The sequence below is a fragment of the Globicephala melas genome, chromosome 2 (assembly GCF_963455315.2).
Source record: "Globicephala melas chromosome 2, mGloMel1.2, whole genome shotgun sequence".
Lineage (NCBI taxonomy): Eukaryota > Metazoa > Chordata > Mammalia > Artiodactyla > Delphinidae > Globicephala > Globicephala melas.
In genome coordinates this window covers 137,789,466-137,804,286 of record NC_083315.2, presented here as the reverse complement: position 1 = coordinate 137,804,286, position 14,821 = coordinate 137,789,466, and the positions used below count along the sequence as shown (strand labels likewise).

General features: G+C 44.1%; 1 protein-coding gene across 1 annotated transcript in view; it reads right to left on the bottom strand.

Moving 5' to 3' along the window:
• Positions 1-11,047: 11,047 nt before the first annotated feature.
• Positions 11,048-14,821, bottom strand: part of PRKCH (protein kinase C eta) — a 220,270-nt gene continuing 216,496 nt past the window's right edge. Inside the window, exons 13-14 of the mRNA XM_030855165.2 lie at positions 13,735-13,878; positions 11,048-12,320 (exon numbers count right to left, since the gene is read on the bottom strand). Coding sequence (XP_030711025.1) covers positions 12,174-12,320; positions 13,735-13,878 — 291 coding nt within the window. The 3' untranslated portion in view covers positions 11,048-12,173. The remainder of the gene's footprint in view (positions 12,321-13,734; positions 13,879-14,821) is intronic.

The following is a 14,821-nucleotide window of genomic DNA, read 5'->3' as shown; positions in this document are numbered from 1 at the left end:
CTGGGTCTCTATTTCTGCCTTGCAAACCGGTTCATCTGTACCATTTTTTCTAGATTCCATAAATATGTGTTAATATATATTTGTTTTTCTCTTTCTGACATACTTCGCTCTGTATGACAGTCTCTAGGACCATCCACGTCTATACAAATGACCCAATTTCATTCCTCTTTATGGCTGAGTAATATTCCATTGTATATATGTACTACACCTTCTTTATCCATTAGTCTGTCGATGGACATTTAGGTTGTTTCCATGACCTGGCTATTGTAAATGGTGCTGCAATGAACATTGAGGGGCATGTGTCTTTTTGAATTATGGTTTTCTCAGGGTATATGCCCAGTAGTGGGATTGCTGGGTCATATGGTAATTCTATTTTTATTTTTTTAAGGAACCTCCATACTGTTCTCCATAATGGCTGTATCAATTTACATTCCCCCCAAGAGTGCAAGAGGGTTCCCTATTCTCCACATCCTCTCCAGCATTTATTGTCTGTAGATTTTCTGATGATGCCCATCCTAACCGGTGTGAGGTAATACCTCATTGTAGTTTTGATTTGCATTTCTCTAATAATTAGTGATGTTGAACAGCTTTTCATGTGCCTCTTGGCCATCTGTATGTCTTCTTTGGAGAAATGTCTATTTAGGTCTTCCATCTATTTTTGATTCGGCTGTTTGTTTTTTTGATATTGAGCTGCATGAGCTGCTTGTAAATTTTGTGGATTAATCCTTTGTCCATTGATTCATTTGCAAATATTTTCTCCCATTCTGAGGGTTGTCTTTTCATCTCGTTTATGGTTTCCTTTGCTGTGTAAAAGTTTTAAGTTTAATTAGGTCCCATATGTTTATTTTTGTTTTTATTTCCATTACTCTAGTAGGTGGGTCAAAAGAGATCTTGCTGTGATTTATGTCCAAGAGTGTTCTTCCTATGTTTTCCTCTAAGTGTTTTATAGTGTCCAGTCTTACATTTAGGTCTTTAATCCATTTTGAGCTTATTTTTGTGTATGGTGTGCAAGTGTTCTAATTTCATTCTTTTACACGTAGCTGTCCAGTTTTCCCAGCACCATTTATTGAAGAGACTGTCTTTTCTCCATTGTATATCCTTGCCTCCTTTGTCATAGATTAGTTGACCATAGGTGCATGGGTTTATCTCTGGGCTTTCTATCTTGTTCCATTGATCTATATTTCTGTTTTTGTGCCAGTACCATATTGTCTTGATTACTGTAGCTTTGTAGTATAGTCTGAAGTCAGGGAGTCCGATTCGTCCAGCTCCGTTTTTTTTTCTCAAAATTGCTTTGGCTATTTGGAGTCTTTTGTGTCTCCATACAAATTTTAAGGTTTTTTTTCTAGTTCTGTATAAAATGCCATTAGTAGTTTGATAGGGATTGCGTTGAATCTGTAGATTGTTTTGGGTAGTATAGTCATTTTCACAATATTGATTCTTCCAATCCAAGAACATGGTATGTCTCTCCAACTGTTTGTGTCATCTTTGATTTCTTTCATCAGTGTCTTATAGTTTTCTGAGCCCAGGTATTTTACCTCCTTATGTAGGTTTATTCCTAGGTATTTTATTCTTTTTGTTGCAATGGTGAATGGGAGTGTTTCCTTAATTTGTCTTTCTGATCTTTCCTTGTTAGTGTATAGGAATGCAAGAGATTTCTGTTGCAGGTTGTATCCTGCAACCTTACCAAATTCATTGATTAGCTCTATAGTTTTCTGGTGGCATCTTTAGGATTTTCTATGTATAGTATCATGTCATCTGCAAACAGTGACAGTTTTACTTCTTCTTTTCCAGTTTGGATTCCTTTTATTTCTTTTTCTTCTCTGATTGCTGTGGCTAGGACTTCCAAAACTATGTTGTATAATAGTGATGAGAGTGGACAGCTTGTCTTGTTCCTGATCTTAGAGGAAACGCTTTCAGTTTTTCACCATTGAGAATGATGTTTGCTGTGGGTTTGTCATATATGGCCTATATTATGTTGAGGTAGGTTCCCTCTATGCCCACTTTCTGGAGAGTTTTCATGATAAATAGATGTTGAATTTTGTCAAAAGCTTTTTCTGCATCCATTGAGATGATCATATGGTTTTAATTCTTCAATTTGTTAATACAGTGTATCGCATTGATTGATTTGTGTATATTGAAGAATCCTTGCATCCCTGGGGTAATTCCCACTTGATTATGGTGTATGATCCTTTTAATGTGTTGTTGGATTCTGTTTGCTAGTATTTTGTGGAGGATTTTTGCATCTATATTCATCAGTGATACTGGTCTGTAATTTTCTTTTTTTTGTAGTATGGTTGTCTGGTTTTGGTATCAGGGTGATGGCTTCATAGAATGAGTTTGGGAATGTTCCTTCCTCTGAAATTTTTTGGAAGAGTTTGAGGAGGATGGGTGTTAGGTCTTCTGTAAATGTTTGATAGAATTCACCTGTGAAGCCATCTGGTCCTGGACTTTTGTTTGTTGGAAGACTTTTAATCACAGTTTCAATTTCATTACTTGTGATTGGTCTGTTCATATTTCCTGTTTCTTCCTGGTTCAGTCTTGGAAGGTTATACCTTTCCAAGAATTTGTCCATTTCTTCCAGGTTGTCCATTTTATTGGCATATAGTTGCTTGTAGCATTCTCTTATGATTCTTTGTATTTCTGTGGTGTCCATTGTAACTTCTTTTTCATTTCTAATTTTATTGGTTTGAGTCCTTTCCCTCCTTGATGAGTCTGGCTAAAGGTTTATCAGTTTTGTTTATCTTCTCAAAAAACCAGCTTTTAGTTTTATTCATCTTTGCTACTGTTTTGTTTCTATTTCATTTATTTCTGCTCTGATCTTTATGATTTCTTTCCTTCTACTAACTTTGGGTTTTCTTTGTTCTTCTTTCTCTAGTTCCTTTAGGTGTAAGGTTAGATTGTTTATTTGAGATTTTTCTTGTTTCTTGAGGTATGATTGTATTGCTATAAACTTTCCTCTTAGAACTGTTTTTGCTGCGTCCCATAGGTTTTGGGTCATTGTGTTTTCATTGTCATTTGTCCTGGTATTTTTTGATTTCCTCTTTGATTTCTTTAGTAATCTCTTGGTTGTTTAGCCTCCATGTGTTTGTGTTTTCTACAGTTTTATTTTCCTGTAATTGATATCTAGTCTCATAGTGTTGTGGTCGGAAAAGATGCTTGATACTATTTCAATTTTCTTAAATTTACTGAGGCTTGATTTGTGACCCAAGATGTGATCTATCCTGGAGAATGTTCTGTGTGCACTTGTCAAACCCAGCCTTTGGTGGTAAGATCCATATTTCTCCCTAGCCTTACTCTCAACACATATATCTCCAGAGCAGATCTCTGTGCTGGAGTTCTGCCTGGTTAGGGAGGATGTTTAGCTCTTCTTCCTAGAAAGCAGATAAGCATGATGAGGGACAAATCAATAGGGGTGAATTCAGAGGTTTCCTAATGCCCCTAGGATGCTAATGGTGCAGACAGTAGTCCGAGAGGACTATTTATCACTCTGCATGATGGTGAGTCAAGAGAGCCTTTATCACTTGTTTTACCTCTTTGTCATCTGAGCTGCTGTGCATTTTGTACACACTTCCTGAGCCCATCAGCAATGCTGAGCACAGGTGCAGGACTGTGTGGTATAGTGAAAGCAGCAGGGGCCAGGGCATGTGGCCAGTGGAGACATTATGGTGAGCCAGCCCCAGGCCTCCCCCGGTGGACCCAGAGAAGCAGCACAGTTACAGTGTGCTCGCTAAGCCCATTCAGTGTGTGTCATGATGGTCTCCCAGGGTTGAAAGGAGCCTCTCTGAGATGGTCCATTCTGACCTCCTGTCCACCATCTCACCAAAGATTGTAGAGTCCTTGAAGATGTCCAGTGATGGTGAACTCTTTCTTTCCCAAGGAAGCTGATTACACGTTTGAGTACCTTTGTGAAACAAAGTTCACTTTTATGCTAAAACAAATTCTTTAACCCTTGTTGCAGCCTGACATGATCCTAGTTTTAACCCTGGGGGCTCTAAATTACCAGACTCTCTCCATATAGCAAGCATTAGGATGGACTAGGTTATGCCACAATGACAAACAACCACCACAATCTTAGCAGTAATGAAAATATGAGTAATTATTGCTGATCTTGTAAAATGTCCATCAAGGGTTGGTCGAGGGCTTGGCTGGAGGGGAAAGAGAGTCCGTCCCAGCACTGAATGTTCAAGGTTACACACATTATACATCATTCTGCTCTTAACTTGTTGGCTAAAACTCTTCATGTGGTCTCACCTGTCCACAATGGGGCCAAAATGGGGCTCTTACTCAATGTCCAGGAGGCAGAGAGCTGGAAACACTTGAAGAGCAGCCTTAATGATCACCACAGTAGTTGTTGTATACTTGAAGGTAGTTACCATGTCATCCCTCATTTTCTTCTTGGGCTCACGCCCAGTTTACCCTCTCATTGCTGTTGTTACACACTTTTTCTCCCTTCATCACCCAGTTCACTCTTCTCTGAATATGATCGAGCTTTGTATCTCTGTACTGGTGTCTGCAACTGAGTGCAGTTTTCCAGGCATAGTCTAATCATGGCCAGCTCAGTGGGGATCATCATCCCCCTCATCTGACAGTGGGAACTCTGGGGCCTCGGTTGCATTTTTATTTTTTGGGGTAGCCACAGCACCCTGTGGTTGTCTATTCACTGGACCATAAGCTCCAGTGGGGAGTGTGGGGACTGTGACTGTCTTGCTTGTCATAGTGTCCCATAACTTAGCAAAAGGTCTGATAAATCCTAATAAACATTCATTGGATGAATACATACATTGAATTTATTCTCTTTGCCTCTGCCTACTTTTTTGCCCCTGCTATCATCTCCATCTTGCCCTGATATAATCAGCTTTTTCAGACCCAAGTACAAGTTTCATTTATTTCTTAAATTTGTTCCAGGTAGAGCTGAGAAAGTGTATTATCTTTGTAGTCAAAAAGTGGGTGTTTGACCCCCAGCTCTGATGGTGTCATTCAAGAGCACATATTTCTGAAGCACCTGTAATGGCTCAGGTGCCACAGGACCACAAGCCTGCCTTACCATTGAGTGGGTTCATTTGGGTAAACACTATCACATCTCTAGATTAGAGTGCAGGAATCTTTGGGTGTGTTTTTATTTTTGTTTTTTTGCTTTAGTGTTTTCCAGCCACAAAAGCATGCCAGGCATATAGTCCGTGCTTAATAAATATTAGCTTCATGAGTGAATGGATCTCTAAGCTTCACTTTGCTTTTATGTATCAGAATCTCCTGGGAGGGCATGTGTAGTTTGAAAACAAAGTAGCACTTTGTCTCATTATCAGATTGTTGTGATTGGTCATGATGTTTGAAATCTAAAATAAGACTCATGGAAGATGTGAAATTTGTCTGTTACTCTCCAGGAAGCAAGGGTTACCCAAGGTTGCAGAACACTGTTTCAGATTGATACTAATCTATTAATCACCATACTTTGGGTACCATTGTTCATTGAATCCTGCTGGGCCACATGGAAGTAAGACTTTGTCATGTATGTTGTTGAAGCTCAGCTATGTGAAACTGATCTTACAAACCTGATCCACCAGTCTAGTAAACATCAAAGAAGAAAACAAGATTAGACTTTCAAGAGTTGTTTTTTATGAGCCCCGGTAAGGATCAATAACCCTTCTGGTGCTCATGCATTACTGCTTAAATAATTCTGCAATTTTGCCTGTACTTACCTAAATAATTGATATCATCTCTTCATACACCTTGGCCTATGATTCATTTTCTCAATAACTATTGTATCCTTGAAAATCATTTTCTTTGAGAAAATAGAAAGGGAGCTGAGTTGAGGAATATTGCTTTCTCTTTCATTCTTAAGTGCTTGATTATCAGTTGCTAAAAGGGGGCTTATCCTTCTTGTGATCTTGGGCTGATCATGATTTTAGAGAGCCTTTTTCCTTTCCATGTATGGACAATCATGAGAAATATGAAGGCCAACCACGTATAACATGTGGATATGTGATTTTGGGGACAAGCGATCTGTGTGAGACTCAGGGGGATTCGGGTGGAGAGAGCTAGCAGAGAGGGTGTGTGCGTGTGCCAGGGTGTGAAGTTTGCAGAGATGGACAGGGAGGAAATCTGAGTGATGGAGGTTTTGTGTGTGGTGAGAGTAGTGTGGAGTTGATGTCTACTGGTGGAGGCTGATGAACCATGTCCCTCTGTTCATCTCTACTCTTGAGAGCACAAGCCTGTTAGAACTTCAGAGATCATCCTGGTAATTCCTGACACTGTCAGATCAACTGTGACTACTAGACTAACCCTGGTTTCTAATTTGAAATGTTTCCAAAGAAGATTCCTCTTTCAACCTTTACAACCACTTGAATGTTGGACTGTACTCAGTGCCTGCACAATCTTCACTTTGTCTAGCCCAAATTCTCCCAGCTGTGGCCCGAGCCCTTAGAAGAATGAAACCTCTGTGAGGTAAGAACTGCCTTGGTGGCATGAGAAAAGCAGCTCTGGGTGGTCTTTGAGTGTTACATGAGGACAGGGGTGCTACGGCCCAGGTTCTAGTGAGAACACATAGGACTACGCGCTCTCTGGTTTTACCAGAAACCTTCATAGGTATCTTAATCCAGGAAGAACAGGCTCTGTACGCTACGGTTGGCTTCCAATCCTTAGGCATGCTAGGATGCAGTGGACATCTTGAGCACACGTGTTCTCTTTTCCGAACTGGTCCACAGGCGTGCTGAGGGTCCAGAGGGTACCGGCAGGTATTGGTGTTGAGGTGTGGTTCTTGTGTTATTTGGTCAGAAGTCAGTTGAATGTACCTTCAGATTAGATCCAGCAGAACGAAAGAATTCCTGAAAGGCTTGAGAGAAGAGCCATTTTAGGGGAAAACCATGGGTACTTCTTAGTCTCTTTTTTTAGGGTGAGCAGCACAGTTTCAAGCTTAATGCTGACTCTGCATGTCAATCAGGGCAGCATGGACTCAAAACATCCTAGGAGAAGTTTTTAAAAGAGTCTCCTGAGAAATCTCAGCGGCCAACTAGTTAGCAAAGTACAAAGCCCTCCCACATGGAGCTGGCAGGCATCCCCATAGGTGAGATGGGCAGGATGGAGGACATGGGGGTCCCACTCTGCCCATTTTCTGGGGGGCGTCACATGCAACCTTCCCTTGGTCCTCTGGAATAGCTCACAGTAATCATTGTTACCACTGACTGAGCATTTTCTATGTCCCACCCTGTAGTATGGGTTTCACGTAGAGTATCACATCTAAGCCCTGCAGTAATAGGATGGGCCAGGCAGGTGTCATTCTCACTCCCACTTCACAGATGAGCCCTGTGGTCACAGGTTCTTCTGAACTGATTTGCGGATTGGACCGAGCAGGCCAGAGTGCAGCGTGTGGGCCAGAAAATGGGAGGCTGGGGAACTGACCCCCTTTCTCCAAGCACACATGTTAAGAGGCAGAGTTAACACACAGACCTACGCTCTGCCCAGCTCACTCCTGTGACGGCTTACCTCCAAGAACCATGGGCGGCACAGGCAGGGCTGCACTCAGAGGCTGTCTATGCCAGGGCAGTAGCTGACACGGGGTTGGGGTGCGGTGGGGGTGATGCTGGAGATGCAGAAACACAAGGGAAGGACGGCTGCCATTTCCGGGCTCTAAAAGAGCCTATAACGTAGGCAAATCAGGATTTTATGTCATCTTGGTGGTTGGAAAACTGGCTGTATGACCGGCTGGGCTGTAAAAATCAAATGAGAGAGGGAGAGAGAGAGTACAGAACTGACTTATTACACCAGGGAATAAAGAGTGTGGAAGGGGAGGGGGAGGAGAGAAAGCACTGACAAGGGAGTGGAGGTGATGGGGAGAGGGGCAGCTGGGACAGGAAGAAGCCGACGGTGGCATTCAGCTTTGGTTCTAATTCAACACAGGAAGGAAGGGAGACGACAAATCCTCATTTATAGCCGCACTTGGACCCGTTCTGTCCAACCCACACCTCAGTTCAGAGCAACTATGACCACAGGGCTCATTTCCACTGCAAATGTCTCCAGCTGTATCTGAGTCTTATCCCCAGGTGACATAAAATGAGAAGTTGTAGGACACTGAGCCAGGGGCAATCACAGTGGGCTGCCTAGTCATTTTAAGTCAACACAGCCAGATTAAGCAATGAGGATGACCAAATCCGGGAATAAAGAGGACCTAAAGCTTTATGACGTTGGCCTGTGGTGTGGTCAAGGCCAGATCTGTGGCTGGAATATGTTTATGGCAATGTGAACCTAATTAAGATCAACAAATGATAAACGGGGCATTTTTATTTCACTCTTTTCTTTACTGCCAAGTTACATCAGCTCTGTAGCTGGAAACATGCAGCTGCCCGGGTAGGACTTGGGCTATATGCCTCTTTCCTGATGATGCTGTACTACCAGCAGGGTGGATCACAAGGGTGGGTTACCAAAACACAAAGAAGCTCCTCCGGGAGGGGAGAGGAAGGGAACGGAACCCCTCACCCTGCACCCTTACCCTCAAGGCTCAGAGGTTACCGCAGGGGTTCAGACAGGGTTTACAGCATCCAGTCTGGGTTTATGACCCAGACTACCAGACTGTTTCCTCTTCCTTGGGGCGGCCCAAGTCCTGATTACGTCATTCTGACCTGCCCCAGTTCCTTTAAGGGGGTGCATGAGCAGCTCCAGGCCCCTGACATGCAAATCACACGGTTTCACTGCTGGTAAATGGTTCTGCAGACCGGCTGAGTAATACCATCCTGCCCAGCAGGCAGCTTATCTAGTGCTTTCTGCTAAATCCAGTTTACACCCTTTTTTTTTTTTTTTTTTTTTTTTTTTTTTTTTTGTGGTGCACAGGCCTCTCACTGTTGTGATCTCTCCCGTCGCGGAGCACAGGCTCCGGACGCGCAGGCTCAGCGGCCATGGCTCACGGGCCCAGCCGCCCCGCGGCATGTGGGACCCTCCCGGACCGGGGCATGAACCCGTGTCCCCTGCATCGGCAGGCGGACTCCCAACCACTGCACCATCAGGGAAGCCCTACACCCTTTTTATTGTTCTCAATACCTTACAAAAATGGGAAAAATAAAATTGGCCTTAATAGAGGAATTTCAACAAATTGGGCTAAAACTAGGGACTCAGGAGTTAAACCGCCTTGTCCCAATCCTGACCCTACTGCTTTACTTGTGTGACTTTCAACAGGTTACTTAATCTCTCTTAATACCTCAGTTTCCCCAGTTGTACAATGAAGATGAGAGTACCCACCCCTTGGGGCACTGAATGAGTAAATACATTGAAAGTGTTTGCATCAGGGCTTCATACATAGTAAATGTGCAATGAATGTTAGCCATTAGTAAGTGAAAACCCCTTCTGCAGTCAAAGGATAATCAACACGTCAGAGCAAATGCTTTACGGTTTATTCTTTCAAATACTCAAGGCTGCATGTCTAACTTAGGTTGGCGTGGAATAGTTTGGGAGAGTAGGGACAAATGGGTGTCGGGAAGAGGGAGTAGGGTGATAAGGCCTGAGGATTTCTCAAGATTCCTGTTGCAAGAGGCGAGATGGTCTTGAGGGAGGGACGTGTCAGTGTGACCTCGTCTTGACCTCCATGGTACCTGCTGAGCTCAGGGAACTGGGCAGCCCCAGCAGACTCAGCACCTGCTGATCAAATGGCTTGTGGCCAGCCCGCCTCAGGAAGTGTGGACCTGTGGCCTTGTGATTCTCAGAAGGGATGCGAGGTTTAGGAGAACTGATGAAAGATGTGAAACAGAGCTCTAACCCTGGAGTCGGAGACTGAGCTTTAGGTCAATATCACGTACCTCCTCTCTCTCCTCACATAAAAGAGCGATGGGGATGAAGCGCTGGAAATCCCATCATTGCAGGCTTTGGCTGTTGGATAATCTGATAGGTCTGGAGTGATCTTAGAAGAATGGACTGAACCTGAACTGGGGGACCCAGGTAGCAGGCTTGAGAATAGATTGTGACGAGGGAAGCTGCTGAGTCTGGAAGATATTTGGGTCCTCTGTAGGCCTGTGATAATGGATTTTGTAAATGAACACGGGGGCCTGCTTTATTCTTTGTGGTTCTTTACACTGTGGAGTAAACCATAGCCAGCAGCTCATCAGCCCCACTGCTCTTCAGAGCTGCGAAGTCGCTACAAAGGCCAAAAAAAGTCCTCAAGTCAGAATGAGCCTCCCTTTCCAGAAGTCTGTTGGATCAGAACATCAAAGATTTAGACTCTAGACCGGATCCACTCTTTACCAAGTCTGAAACCTTTGGGTAATCAACTAACTCAGCTTCTCAGAGCCTCTCTTGTTCTCGTGTGTAAAATGTACCGGGTATTCACACCGGAAATAGTGGTAGAACGAGCTGCTTGCCTCACAGGGATACTGGGAAGAGCCAGTAAAACTGCATGGGTGAGAGTATTTCTGCACTGCTAAGAGCTAAACATAAAGGGCGGCTCCTAGCTACTCTCTTCATTCGAGAGTCATTTTTCACGTTGGGATGCAACAAAGAATCCCCAACAGAGACCGTCACTTCTGCCCAGATACCCCTTGGCTGCTCTATAATTCCCAGTCCTGCTTGTAGTTAGAGGGAGGCCATGTTCTGGCCAATCTGGTGTGAGCAGAGGTGATGTGTGTCCCTTCTAGGAGATGTAGTTAAATAGTAAGCACCGCCTCCATCTCTCCCTTCCCTTGCTGTGGCAATCTTGGAAGCTGCGTTATCAGAGGGCACAGTTACGAGTTGGAAGAGGGCCGTTGAACTTGCTCTCACTGGATGAGAAATAAGCAATTACTATGTCTAGCTACTAGGAGTTTGAGGGTTACTCTGTGGCAGCGATACTTAGCAGTCATTACCCTGACTCAGAATGAAAGTTGTGGTTAGGAAGAGACAGGCCACGTTCATTTAAGTGCCTTACACAATGTGATGCCAACCTTTGCTCTCAGGACATTGCTTTGAGTCAAGAGTTCTAGCCATTCTGCTCAAAGCTTATTTTAATTACATATCTCCTCTCCTAGTGGGGATGGGACAAATCCTTCTGGACAAGAAAAATCCCTTTTGTTACAAAATGCATTTATTTCAGCCAGATAAAATTCTCCAACTGCATACATGGGTACATATTATAAGGTCCTTCTTTGATACATGTCCTGCTTACAAGAGCCATTTCTAATTATTAAAATGCATACCAAACAAACATCTTTGTCTCTTAAAATATAATTTAAATAAATTGCTAAGGTATAAGCCATAAGTCTGGTCATGGATGCGAGTGGAGTGCGATTCTTCAGTGATGAGTCCAGAGCAATATTGGCACATTGCCCCCATGATGAGATTCCACAGGTCAGCGAGCACCTGAGCTCACCTGCTGATTAACCTGCCGATTATGTGGATAGTTGCTGTTGGGGCATTGAGCTGCCTTCTGTGAAAAACGTTATGTGCAAAGTATGACGTAGGCAACGTGGAGAGGCCTTTCACAGAACGCAAATGCCATTCACGTAACTTAAGGATGAAAGCTTGGTGAAAGCAAGTCTGTTGTTTACACTGCTGGGTATTGCGGCCCCGTCTCACTGGGCACTCAATAAATATCTATTAAATGAAAGTAAGGATAAAAGAATAAGCTGTGGCCGTTGCCTTGGTGCCCATCTGTTGTCAGGAGGGGGCTTTAAGTTATGAGCTTTATGGACACACTTTTTTGTTCAGAGTAAATTGTTCTATTTGGAAGCCATCCCTTTCCTTCTCTTCAAGTTCTTCCTTAGCATTTACAGACTTCTTGCAGAAGTCTGCCAGTATTCGGGGCTCAGTGGCTTACAGAAGAGCCCGGCACTCCATACAAAGTCTAGGTTTGTCCCTTGAAGTAAAACGCCTGATTGGCTCAGAAGTTCTAGGATCTGATTTATTCTTCACACCTTTTCTCCTTTTGGCTCCTGTTAATCTCCCGAACCCCAAGTAGCTATGGAAACTCAGAGGCTGAGCAGTGTATTTCTTCATGAAATCTCATTTCAGTATCAACTGTTTCCAGGACCGTGGCTCCCTCAGGACTTGAAATACTGTAGTTGATCTCTTGACGTTCCGTCCTTCACAGAGTTCTCCACCTGCTCCCTGAAGGCAAGGTTCTTGTTCTAAGGCTGATGCTGAGGAGTTCCCCACAAAGGAAATTCCTGGAAAATCTCTATCCCCTTTTGATTCTCATGCCATCTCTCCCATTCCCCATACGGCTATGGATGCAATTCTGGAGAGACAAAGGAAAAGTTTCTAAACTCATCCTGGTTAATCATAGGAAGATGTCCCTCATCAATTGGAGTTAAAGCTGGTTCTTCCTTTATGAAGTCGGGGTCAAAATTACTGACGTCTTCTCGGGATTTCTGTCAAAAAGGAAACAAGGGAAATTTCAGATTCTATGCACTTGAGGTTTAGTCATCTTCCACAGGACTTAGCCCATTTCAATGAGTTCGGAGGCCTGCCCTGCAGCTCTCTCGGTAGTGTTATTCACAGTTATGACGATCGGTTAAACAGTGCTTATACTACTTCTACTGCATTGTGTATTACTAGGGCATTTGGTAACCGCCAATTCACTAACCCCACAAAAATCTTGCTGAGCAGGCCAGCCTTAGGTTGGGAAACTGAAAAATTAATGTGCTCACCTGACCCAGCCAGCTGGTTCACCCTCCCCATTTCACTGAGGTACCACTTCTCAGCAGGCCTAATGGAGAGGCACATAAACCAACAGAGGTAGAGCAAAGTCACGCTTGCCCCACCTCCTGTCTTACAAAGGTCTAGATGCTTGAAGAGATTTTCTTGAAAGACTTCTTGGAAATGCTGAGTTTAGGGAACAAATGCCTCTCACTTTACTCAATAGTCAGATTCATTCTGCCCTGCTGGCAAAGCTTTCCCTCCTCCCAGAGGGGCTGGCAGGGGGATGTCCATTAAAGGAAGTGGCTTTGTCTCTGTGTCGCAACCTAGCAGGCTGTTACAGATGAAGCTAATGATGCTTGGAAGTGTGTATTTTACATCTTCATAAGCTAACGCTGGAGAGATCATTTTTACCATTGTGAGACCTCCTACTTCTCTTCCTTGAGTCAATGATTGATAGTTTTCTCTCTGCCTTTGAGCACCCCTCGTCCCCCTAACTCTTGAAGTACTGCCAGCCCAGCTTCTCTGCCTTCCCATTGTGGTTCTCTTGACCCATCCATGAGAAGGAGCTTAGCTCTCAGACCGAGAGCTGGACCACCCTCAGGAACGCCACCCCACTCAGCTGCCTCACTTCCTAGTGAGGTGCTCCCAGTATTTCCTAGTCAAAGAGGACTCGGCCTGTTCTGCCCTGAGCCCTGTGCTGCAGTAGCTGTTACAGACCTGAGCTCTCCAAGCCAGCGAGCCAGGCTTAGGGCTTTGAGGAGCATTCCATGGCCTCTCTACTTTCTTGGGGGCTTGGGAAAGGCACCCTGACTAAGGAGCGTAAGGAAAGCAGCTAGGAACAATGTTGGGGAAACCTGGAAAGTTTCAAGCCTTCTTAGACCCCAGGAAATTTTAAATTAAGAGAGGATGGGGCCAGGGCAAGCAAGAGGTAAAAACTTTTGGAGAAGTAACCCTGGCACACACACACAGAGACGTTGCCTCAGGGGCAAGGAGCCCAGCCTCCTCCTGGGTGAAGTACCTTGCAGAGCGGCAGGCTGAGCTTCCGGTCTGATCATTCCCCAGGGGACCACCGGGCTGCTCAGTGAAACACTGAGACGTTTTAAGAAAGAAGAAGGTCTACTAAGGTGGTCTTGGACAACTTACAATTCTGGGTCTGAAAGGCGGTTCTACTTGGCGATGGTTCAGCTGGGTCCAGTCGATTTCCTTAAAGAAAGGATGTCGCAAGATGGCATGCTCGCCACCCAGACTCGGGCTGCCCAAGCGCATAGTGGGGTTCTTGGTCATGAACTGAGAGGGAGAGAAAGAGAGTCAATCATTCAATCCTAGACAATAAGTATGTCACAAGACGGTAGGCATTCGCTCTGGCAGAAGAGCCGATGTGAGGTTTTCCGGCTGATCTGGCTTAACCGGCTGAATTTTCCCAGCGGCACAGCCACCATGAATCATCCCGTAAAGGCGCAATTTTCCTTTACACGAGGCGCAAATTGCTCATGTGTATTTATGGCCTTCCCCACTTCCATTTCAGACGTGGCACCGAAAATAAAACCGAGGGGCCCGGTTTTCTGTCCTGTAAATACCATGTATATTTTTTTTCCTCTTTAAAGAAAAGAAACGCTTTATAAAATAGTGTGCTTTTCTCTAGCACTGCAGTTGTGGACAGCCGGCATCTTATGAATGGGGCTACTTTTCAGAACAGCTGTGCCATTCTTCTGAGAGACCCAACCAGCCGGCCAGGATTCCCACTCTCTGACAAGACCACAGAGAGAAGAATGAGAGTCATTTTTCTGAAGAGCTGTGTGAAGAAGCCGCAAGGGTGAAAAACTTAAAGTTCTGTGTTCGGGCTCCAGGAAAAACAAAGTTGGCCGCTTTTATTATGCAACAAAGATATCACAGTTTTGAGTGAAAAGTGTTTTTCCTTTGAGATGCTCCCTTCTCTCCTGCCCCTCCATTTTGAAATGTCTCATGACTGGGACTCTTGCCACATAGTCCAAAATTTAAAAGCACTGCCATACATTCAAGGAATGTGTGTATATAAATCCTCTGTATTTATATCCATTGGGCACTTCCTCGCAGCTGAGCTCCTATCAAGATGTTTTGGGCTAACCCTCCTTTCCCAGAGTGGTCAATAAAGGCATTCTGATCGTATCCTGACCAAAGACCAGTATAGGATAATTCACTTTTCATGGCCAGAATGTCATTTTCAATTTTAAAGACACATAAGCTAATTTCC